General features: G+C 40.9%; 1 protein-coding gene across 2 annotated transcripts in view; it reads right to left on the minus strand.

Moving 5' to 3' along the window:
• Positions 1-265: 265 nt before the first annotated feature.
• Positions 266-11,167, minus strand: part of cnih3 (cornichon family AMPA receptor auxiliary protein 3) — a gene marked incomplete at both ends in the record, with an annotated part of 113,295 nt that continues 102,393 nt past the window's right edge. Inside the window, 2 exons of one of the 2 annotated variants that reach the window (XM_080744593.1) lie at positions 266-299; positions 9,532-9,675. In XM_080744593.1, coding sequence (XP_080600719.1) covers positions 266-299; positions 9,532-9,675 — 178 coding nt within the window. Of the gene's footprint in view, positions 300-7,493; positions 7,522-9,531; positions 9,676-11,167 lie in introns of those variants that run through there. The other variant, XM_080744592.1, reaches the window with a different exon arrangement.

An 11,167-nucleotide genomic window follows, 5' to 3' on the forward strand; every position in this document is an offset into this window, starting at 1 on the left:
GAGAGGCAGAGCTTTCATGTCTTGAAACACACGTCCATGAATGGTGGGGCGGGGCGGGGGTGGCACAGAACAGAAAGCTGTGACCGTCAAAGGGTCCCACAAAGGGCTCGGTTTGGTTTGGCTTCACAGCAAAATAGTTTTTTCTCTAAGTCTTTGTTTGTGTTGCGCACCCAACCTTCAAAGTTCCGGGAACAGGCGAGGACAGTCTGTGGTACAGTGTGTCCAGAGGTTTAGTGTCTCTCTGGTTTGGCTGACAGTTCAGCTGTTATGAGGTAACCAAGGAGAAGGAGTAGATCATACTGAAAGAGAAGAGGAAGGGTACAGCGAGAAACAGGAACTCAGTCAACAGTTGGAAAAAACAGATAGTGACAAAGACAACAACCTATTTGAACGAAAAAACGAACGTAGCATCTAAGAAAGGAAAGCTTTCTGTTTGCTGTTTGTGTGTGTGTGTGTGTGTGTGTGTGTGTGTGTGTGTGTGTGTGTGTGTGTGTGTGTGTGTGTGTGTGTGTGTGTGTGTGTGTGTGTGTGTGTGAGAGAGAGAGAGAGAGAGAGAGAGAGAGAGAGAGAGAGAGAGAGAGAAAGAGAGAGGATTGGGGTGGTGTTAAAGTATTTGATATTTCCATGGTTAGTTTGTCCATGTTTGTCTGCCTTCATCCCAGTTTTAATTCAATCTCTTTAACTGACAGTTTGAACTTCAAAAGACAACTTTGTTCAAACAGGCCTTTTTCATTTGCAAAAAAGGCAAATATTTTTCCTTTCTTCAGAGCTATAAGCAAAACACTGTGGGGGGGAATTGAAATAAAATATACTCTATTCATCTTCAATACAAATGTTTTTAATTTTCTGTCCCTTTGAAGAACTGCACTAGATATGAAAACAAATTAAGTAACGGTACATAAGGACCCGAAGATGTCTAATGTCTTATTTAAAGCTTTTTTTTTTCTTTTTTTTTTTTTAGCATTTGAAGGGGGTAAAGAGGAAAGTTAAAAAGTGCAGCTTTATGTTTTCTTCATTAGGGTTTGTTAGCTTGAATTTTTGCAATGCTCATTTTAACACATCTAGTGCCTCTTAATCTGAAGGTTGCTTGGTGCCTCGGCGCCACGCAGTTTCCTCCATAGGCCGCCGCTATTATTTTGAAGGGCTGGAAGGGGGTTGTTTTTGTTTTTTTGGATTATCACTTGACGGCAACGATTACGTCATCTAGTCACATGACAGTGTGGGACAAGAAGAGGAAAGATGGCTGCGCCCTGCCTTGTGCCTTGTTTACATTTAGATCTGCTGCAAAATGTCTCAAAATGGCTATTTTGTTTAAATGAAGTTTCTTTATGGGCCTCTCCATTGACTTAACATTGAGGAGCTTCACTTCGCGTGCACGCCCAACGTGCGTTGTAAACAAATCGCCGACATTACCGATGCGGGCGGGACCGGAGCGACGTACAGTAAGTAATCATATCTTTACTGTATATACAGTAAGATTCACAGTCCTCACCGTCAACGGCGCCATGGTATTAACCCTTTCAATGACGGTGAGGACTGTCAACGGCGGCGAAAAAGTTAAAGTCTCATATAGATTTTTGGTTGAAAGACACTGCAATTCATGTTATTTACAAAGTTGTTTAGAGAGAGAGAGAGAGAGAGAGAGAGAGAGAGAGAGAGAGAGAGAGAGAGAGAGAGAGTTGTTTAGTGGAGAGATGCCTTACAAAACTGTGACCCACAAAATGAAAATTGCAGTTTTTTTTCCTTCAATAATGAAACATGTTTTCCTAATTAAAATGATGAAATAAATCAAAGAACCAGTGGTTACCCAGGGACTGAAATTTGATTGGCTTTTCCCTCGACTTTTCCATGATTTTTCATATCATTGTGGGGTTTACCATGACAAAAAATAATAATTATACAAATAAAGAAATCCTTCCTGGCATGTGTAAGCAGTTTTTCCAGAAAAGCTGTTAGCAGTCAGTATACAGACCTGCAGGGGCCATTGTCCCTACTGTGGGAAAGCAAGTGACTGAATGCAAAATAATTGTCATAAAGCCACCATGTAATGCAATGGATGCGCGTGGAAAAAGCCATGCAACACATCTCTGTAGATTCCTGTAAGAAAACCCATTACATAAAGCCTATTCCACAAATTCAGAAGATAGATAGATAGATAAGGGATGGGACAATAAACATTTCATACTACGATTATTGTGACAAAAGAAATCGCGATTTACAATATTATCGCGATAATTAAAATCCATTATCCTGGGGCGGAACATTTGCCAAAAAATAGCAGATCTACAAGCTCACAACGCGCTGCAACGCTATTTTTTGGCAAAGACATTTGATAGAGAGTGAAAAAAAGACTTCATCAAGTACGTATATTATAAGTACCTTTTACCAATTATAGAGGGTTTATATGGTACCCGATGTGCAGCTCGGCAAATAAAAGGTGAATTGATCCCAGTGCAAGACGGAGGACGATATCACGATAAATTAAATCTCTGCGATACGATTATCGTGTTTTATTATCACGATAAACGATAATATCGTTTATCGTCCCATCCCTAAGATAGATAGATAGATAGATAGATAGATAGATAGAACATACCAGTGTGAACATAAGAGAGTACTAAGAGAGGAATAAGAGAGAGAGATTGTGTATTAATGAAGTGATGATCCTCCCTCGGGGACTAATCTCCCTTCCATCCATCCAGTCCTCAGGGCCAGATGCATCATTAGTGCATCTTTCAGTAACCCTTTAAATAACAGCACATTCATTTCACACTACATGATAAGACATTAGCTAAGTATATGCTAAATTATGAGCTTATTACGGGAACTGCAGGAACAGCGAAGAGGGAGACGAGCCTGTGGTTGTTGTTTTTTTCACATTATTGTTGCGATGTTATGCAATTTTCATAACAGAGGGATCGCCAAACATAGTCAAGGTCAGTTGAATGATAAAGCTGCGGCATAAAGCATGGACGCAGATGGGGGGGTTCCGGGGGGTACAGAGATTGAACACCAACATTGAAATGTTGGTGTTAAAAACAATCTTGCTAAATTGCAAAGTAAAAATGCTACATAACAAATCAGGTGTAATCAGAACCACTGCAGTAACAAATTAATCTACATGTCAAAGAAATTAATAAAACTGCTATTTCTTTCTCCCATTTGTTTACGAGATGAAATAGGCTTTTAACCACAAGAGTAGAAATGTGGGCTGATAGTCAATTAAGTGAGGGGTCCGACACTGGAAGCAGAGAGGCAAGTACTTCAGCAGCTACAGTACTTTTTTCTGCCATGTTTAGAAAGAAATATTGTCTCTAATGCCCCTCCGAGTTATTGGTATACATGTCATAATTTCAGCTAACTAGGGTGGAGCTGTCCCTTCTCAGCCACTTAAAAATTGCCCCCCTCGTGCCATAAATGTTCTGCGCTGATCCCTCTTGTTGTGTGACAGATGCTGCTCGTTTCCTGATCCATTAGCTTTAAGCGTTTGGCTTAATGAGCCGAGGCTAACCTTGCCATTGTAATTGGGAGGGCGAGGCTGTCAGGACGCAGGTCTTTGATTTCCCATCAGCTGAAAGGTTTGAATACTTAATTGGTGCTAAACGACAGTGTGTTATGACGTGTGTTATGACGTGTGTTATGACGTGTGTGTGTGTGTGTGTGTGTGTGTGTGTGTGTGTGTGTGTGTGTGTGTGTGTGTGTGTGTGTGTGTGTGTGTGTGCATGCGTGCGTGTGTGCGTGTACTCTGTTCTATTTGTCTGTCATTTAATGTTGTTTGAGTTGTAAAAGGGACCCCAATTTAAACAAGCCAAAATCTTTCTTGTGGTTTTTAATATCCTTTTAGTTGACCTCGTACCTGTGACCTGTAATGTCCTGTACCTTTTCCAATGCAAACCTCTAATAAAATAATCAATCAATCAATCAATCAATCAATCAATCAATCTTTAACCTGAAGTGTTAATTGGTCTGAGCCAGTCTTGTGTTGTGACAGTGAAGACAACAGAGGTAGGGTCCACTGGTCAGACCAATTAACATTTTACTTTAGGTCAATCATTTCAGCTCCTAATGTCTTTCAGGGTGAGGTACATCACAAATATTTAAAAACAGAGAGAGAGACAGTCATTTCAATGACACACAAGGTTCAGGAAAAGAGAAATAAAGGAGAGGTCAGAGGATTTAAGGTCAAGTGCTGAGGGAACCATCATCATCATCATCATCCAGCTGTGAAAGGAGAGAAACCTAAAGCCTGATTTATGTTTGGGTGAGAATTGGGTCTCACGACGAGCAAGGCTACAATGTTGTTGCTATTTTCAGTGTGTGAAACTGGTGAGCAGCTAAGTATAAATTAGGTGTTAAGCTCATCTGGGGTCTGGGGTCATTAGAAATCTCTGTATTCATCAGACCTGGGCAAGATAGTAACTAAAGCAGTGTTTAAACATGGTAAAATCTTGGGTTGTACAGCGATGTAGGCAAACTATTGTCGATCATTGTTATGATGTTATCTGTTGCTTCTGTGCTCTGAGATAAAAGAACAAGTAGTGATTCCATTCGTTCATATTGTACATTGAAACAGGCCTCAAGATCACACTTTGAGCGTATAAACAAAAGCACAGAGAAAAAAAAAACAATTCTGATAGATTTTTTTTGCCCATTAAACTGTAATTTGGATAGTGGTGGTGTAAGCACATTATGCATCTGAGGGCTTTTGATTAAGTATGAGAAAAGTATTATTTATGCAACATTACATCCCGTAAGCTAATAATGCAACTTAATGGACTGCAATATAGCAATTGTAAAGCAAATTGTCAGCAAATAATACGAACGCAGAAGATAATAGTAGGACAGGCCACCTCGACAAGTGAAAATATTTGAAACCATATTTAAATTGATTTTTCTGCCCAGGTCTATCGAAGGCTCTTTGGTTTCTTGCCTTGGTTTCCCTGCCATGGGCAGATGGACTAAATGAAGAGTTATAGAGCAATTCCACCAGATCATCTGCGCAAGACGAGCTCGGCTGAGCAGCCAAAGGGATTCTAAATTGCCCATCGCCCAGGTGTGAAGGAGACACAGAAAATCACTGGCATGGAGTTGTGTGTTTTTTCGCACACAGATGCGACAGTACAGAATAGCTGTGTGTGTATATGCAGCCATGTGTGTGCAAGCCATATTATGCATAAATCTAGACAGGCAACAGCATTATGACACAGCAGGCACAAAAAGGTCTTGGGGTTAAGAGTTGAGGTGCTTGGTGCTGGGGAAGTGTTTGGTTTTGGGGAAACAGTGCCAAGTGGGAGACAGTATCACATCAGGAACACCCATGGGTCAGGCATTTAGACAATCCATTTCCAACACAACAATTCAAATAAGTACATATGTAAAAATGAATTAATTTAATGTTATTCATTTAAAATATAAATTCTTTATCACTTGTGTTATAAGTCACATTAGATTTTACCATACAGTCAGTGACCAGTGTGCTGTTACGAGATGTAAGTCTTATCATGGTTAACATTTTCAATCGATCACTGAATTGATGCATGTGAAAATGAACTGACTGTCCACCCTGCAGCACAGACATGTGTAACTCACTGCTGCTGCTGCTGCTGTTGGCGTATGAAACAACACATCCACTCCAAAATAAGCTGGTGCAGCACCGGGGTGAGATGGGATGGAAAAGTAAGATGATCAAGTTGAAGATGGCCGCTGGGTTAAAAACGGACTTAGCAACAACACAAACCAAAGCCAATGATGCTAGCTCATTGTTTGCTTCTTTAAATGGTAATTTAACTAATGTGAAGTTGTTAACATCCATTATAACAATAGAGTAATCATGTTTACGATTGTTGTACTTGTATTGTTAACATTCTGACAAAGTGAGTACAAACACAATTACCTCCAGTATATGTTATCTATCATTTATTAATTCCTCATCCATTTAACACAATCTAAAAAATCTTTCATCCAAATCCGACAGCCCAGTAGCTAATAAACGGTGACTACCATACTTGTGCGGGATATGTTTTGGGGATTTTAATTTAACTAGAGGTTCGGGCCACTACACGGCCCTCACCTACCTCGCACTGCTGATCTGACAGATATGTCCATATATGGAAATCTCTGTATCTGTCAGTCCTTGGCACTTTTATGCTCATATATGGAGATCTCTGTATCTGTCAGTCCTTGGCACTTTTATGCTCATAATATGGTGATCTCTGTATGCCAGTACCTTTTATGCCTATATATGGAGATCCCATATGTCATCAGATGCCCATATATGGGCATGCCCCCATTTGTGGCCATAATATGGAGGAGCTGACTGATTTGTTTGCGCCTGATGACATGACGACACATTGAGGTTAGACAACACACTCCATATTTGGGCGTTGCGGCATTGGGGCGGTCACAGCTAAACTGATTAATCTTCAGTTCCTGCTTAATTGACAACAAGTCAAACCAAACAATGAATGGTCTGTGTAATTGCATAACTGGTGCATCTTTGTACTGTCAGTGCTGACAACATTAGTGTTGCTTTTTTCTTTTTTTTAATATAATTCTTTAACAGTCTTTGCTGTATTTACAGAAATTAAACTTAAGGCAGAGACCGGATGTGTAGCATGACGGGAGTCGGATTTGAGCTTGTGTACTCGCAACTCAAAAGGTGCATGTGGTTAACACAATAATTGGCTGTGCTAAGGCAGCCATGTTTGTTTTAAAATCTGTTCCTGTCCCTCAACTACTAACACCTTTGAAATGTGCGCTTCTATCGTCTTCTTAAACGCTGGCAGACACTGTATATTTGACCTGTTTTAAGAAAAGTAAATAGTTTAAAAACAACACCAGATCAAATGATTTGGATGGATACTTTTGACAGTGAACATTCAGGACAGAATAATGACAATATCTATCACCATTATTCATGATGTTGCTTTTCTACCTGTGTGATACTGCTGTGATAAACATAATTAACCATGTACATCAGAAGTTGGACAACATATGAAGCTACTGTAATTGTACATACACCTTATGTGCTGAAATGTTATATCACAGCATTATCACACACATACAAGCAACTCCATGTTAAAGTTCCAATCCTTTGGGGTTGTGCGATCATTGAGAATAAAAGAAAAAAGAAAATTTGGAAAAAGAAACATTTGAACTATTAGTGCCAGATTTTGCAGTTTCGGAATGCTACATTTGATTTCTAACTCGCAAAGTAATCAAAAGGCAAAGAATAATGTGTAGGCTTCAATAAAACCATTTTGAGTTCAGTTCAATGCCTATGGCCAACTAGCCACAACGGTCCTTATCGGCACAACGTGATAGCTGTATATAGACAGTATAACAGGCCAAAGACTGTTGGGACCGTGTGGGTGGCCATTACGGTTCGCGGCAGATCTCCGCGAAGAACAATGCTATTCGCGCTCGCTTTCATAGCTCAAAAGGGCAAAAATATAAGGATTGTACCTTTAAGGTGTTCCCACTGATAAGACCTATTAGAGGGATATGTCCAGGTTCCACACACTGCAGCATTCATACAACACATGGGACAAGAATCCATAATGATTAATAACATGGTTATTACACTTCAGTCTGTTCTCGTGCCTCACACTGCATATTTTGCTGCTTGGGGCCCAGTGACTTTGGCATCCACAGGCTTACACCATTGGCAGCATTGTGCGTACTATGTTGACACCAAAAGAATGAGGCCCATTCACAGATAGAATGAGGACCATGTGGATAATGGATTTCAAGTTGGACTGTAACGTTAATCCTATCCCAAACCCTTATCCTTAACGTAGCCGTTATTCTAAACCTACACCAAACCTTTACTCCTTAACACTTTGAAAGCCAATTTTGCCATAACTAATGTAGATTAGCTGCCAAGGCTGTTTCCTATTGTATTGCGAAAGGTTCTGATTCACGGCCACTGAAAGACTTTTCTTTCACGCAGAGAAAAAGAAATACAACCGCGATGATCCTTGTGTAAGTTAGGGTCCGAGGCATCATGGGAAATTGAGTCCCCTTGCTCACACCCGGCCAAGGCAGCGCGGGGGCTTACCAAGCACTAGACCAGAGAGATGAATTGCTGAGTTGGAAACGCACACCCACTGTAGGACTAGCTCCAAATACTTAACCCACGCCTTAGGAAAGGTCCGCAATGGATTGAGCCGCTGCTTTTTCGCATTTTATCCTTTTGATAATGGTTTGACACTGTATGTATTTTTACATATGTTTATTATCAATACAGAGTTTAAAGTCAAGCTGTGCTTCTTATAAACTGAGTGGGCGGTGTACCCAGAACCTTGCGATGCAATGGCAAACGCCTGGACTATCCTGAACCTATAACTCTGCCTAAACCTAAATGCTGCAAATAGAGTCCAAATGGTTCCATTGCCGAATGGTCCCCATTCCTTTGACGTCAACAGGAGTCTGGCCTCAGCATCAAAATGCAGACGCCAAGGGCACCGGCCCAGGCAGCAAAATAAAAGGCATAGAGGTGAGATCACATTTCAAGCACACATGGGGAGCTTTAGAGAAGTTACAAATATAAAGTAGCAAGGCACACAGTTACTTACTGAAATCATTCAAAGTAGTTGCAGTAGGAGTCACCACGATATAGGTTATGCTATATTAGTCAATCATAATTAAGTAGTCTACATTTTAATCATAATACACAGAGGTTTAATAATAAACTCAGCTCAGCTAAAACTATGCCTTTGTGGCATGTAATCTATTGAAAGGAAATCCCAGTACAGCAGTGCTGTTTCCTACAGAGTAATAATCAATGCATGTCTTAAGACAATCAAAAGGTTTTCACGTTAGGGTTTAACACAGTTCATTTTGGAGACACACTTCTTATCCTCCATCCACCATCCCATTAAGCAGTTTTCAACATCTCATGCACACTTTGCCATTTACTCACTGCTACCATAAGCTCCAGTTGTCACACTGGAACAGTGAGCGTGACTGATACTAGCCTACAGTTTGGAAAGATGCATGTGATTTTGAAAACAACTCACATTTCTTATTGCACTGACACAAGCTCTAACGCTGGAACCAATCTCTCCAAGACAAGAGCATTGATACAGAAGCTTCACGATTATCCTACGGAGATAGTTACCGCAGAGTAATGCACCTAGATTATTATTTTAATCACATATTTATCCAAAGATAGATTGTTTGTTTCCACAGCATTCAAAATTGACTTAGATCTTTGGATAATGGAAACCTTGTTTGGATAATGGAAATTGGAAACCGTTCGTTTTGTATTATCACTTTAAAAATTATTTAAAATAGTGAAAATAGCTGATCTACAAGAACACAACGCCTCGTGGTGGGAGGCATTGTGTGCTTGTAGTCTGTAGATCAGCTATTTTCACTAGTCTTGCGCAAGCCTTGTATGATGAAGCTGGGCTTTACTTTATGAAAAAACGTACACATTTGAAACTTGGGAGATACAAGGTTTCTGTCCAACAGTGACGCTATAACACCAACCCCCCGCCCCGCCCCTCCCCCCACACTCAGCCTCACCAGTAGAGATAGTAGATGAAGGAGAGAACGAAGAAGGACAATTTGCACCAGGCCTCCTTCAGGCAGAACTTGAGCGTGTCGCCGTTCATGACGGACGCCGGGTCGTAGAGGAGCTCCTTGGTGTCCGTTGGGCTATGGAAGTACCTGCCACAAGGGGGCAAAGACCACACCGCGGGTAGTTGACCCGTTCCACACCCAGGGGGGGAGGGGAAAACGATGGACAGACGGAGGGAACGCAGAGGTTTTTTTGGGGGGGAGGTAGGGGGGGGGGGGGGGGGGGGGGTACAGTAGGAGACGATGGAAGGAGATAAGATGGGAAAAGATGGTATGAGTTATGTTATGATGAGTCATCATCAGTGTTGGGCCTTGGGGGTAACGACGTTAATATTAATGTCGTCTGTAACGGATTACTTTTTGGGGTAACGGAGCAACCTAACGAGTTAGTTTGGCAATTTGGTAGTTTCGTTATAGTTGCCTTTTCCAAAAAGTAACAGCATTATTTGGTGCATTAAGGACCTATTTTTCCCTGTTCTTTCTGTTGTCAAAAAGGACCCATTTTCGCTGTTTCCTAAATGAATGAGCTTGTCTGTGTCTCTGTCAGCAAAGACATGCATGCCCGGTGCACGGTCTCACTCCCGGGTGTTACACGGAAATCGGTGACTGATGCCTTCTAATTCACCATATTCAGTGGGTCACAACTTTTTGTGTCACACACGAGTATACATTAATTTATCGCGATTTGTCATTTGTGTGCCACATGGCAGAGATTGAGAGAAGACAGAGAGGTTGCCCTTTAGTATGGCTGTGGAAGTATTCACACTATTTTTGGATTTATTGAGATCAACGCCAATGCAGATTAGCCATGGTGAAGTCCAGCAGAGCTCCACAACACTCCAGTAGGCTGCACTCATGGATTTTATGTTTACCAAACTTCCTTGCAGGTGGGTTTTAATTGTTGGGAACGGAAAAGTAAACTAACAAGTTACTTTTCTCAGAAAGTAATGCTGTAACGTAACGGATTACTTATTAATGGCAATAACGCTGTAACTTAACGAGTTACTTTTAAAATTAATGACGCCTAACACTGATCATCATGCAGCAGACCTGGGAGTAGCTGAATGTTTCACCATTCACACATGGTGGTCATTCTGTTCTTATGTTACCCCGCCGACTGAGTATGGTCAATAAAGCTGGTGGGAGAATTGGGGGGGAAACTATCCCCAATGAGGAGCGCTTGGTTTGGTTTGTTGAGTCCACTTAAATGTACAGGAAGCTTAGTGATTAGATATTTGAATGGATATTCAAATACATTTTTACCCAGGTCTGTTATGCGATCACACATATCATGGTTTTTTGTTTCTCAATCCAGTCACCAGGCCTAACACATGTTGAGAGACACACTATTCATCCCAGTTAAGCCCCCTACTAGTGTAGTGACAGAGATCAACTTCCCCAAATGGCCTGTTGTGTTCTATGGAGTGCACAGCCACAGATTCAAACACCTAGTCTCTGCTTTGCTGGGCAAGAACTAATCCAATTTCGATGTATTATCAATTACATATTTTGTGAATAAAATTAGTCTATTTTGTTATGTACAAATACAATACTTTATCCTGCTGACTGAACTGAAACAGAA

This window comes from Nannobrachium achirus (assembly GCF_963921795.1).
Source record: "Nannobrachium achirus genome assembly, chromosome: 16".
NCBI classification, from domain to species: Eukaryota; Metazoa; Chordata; class Actinopteri; order Myctophiformes; family Myctophidae; genus Nannobrachium; species Nannobrachium achirus.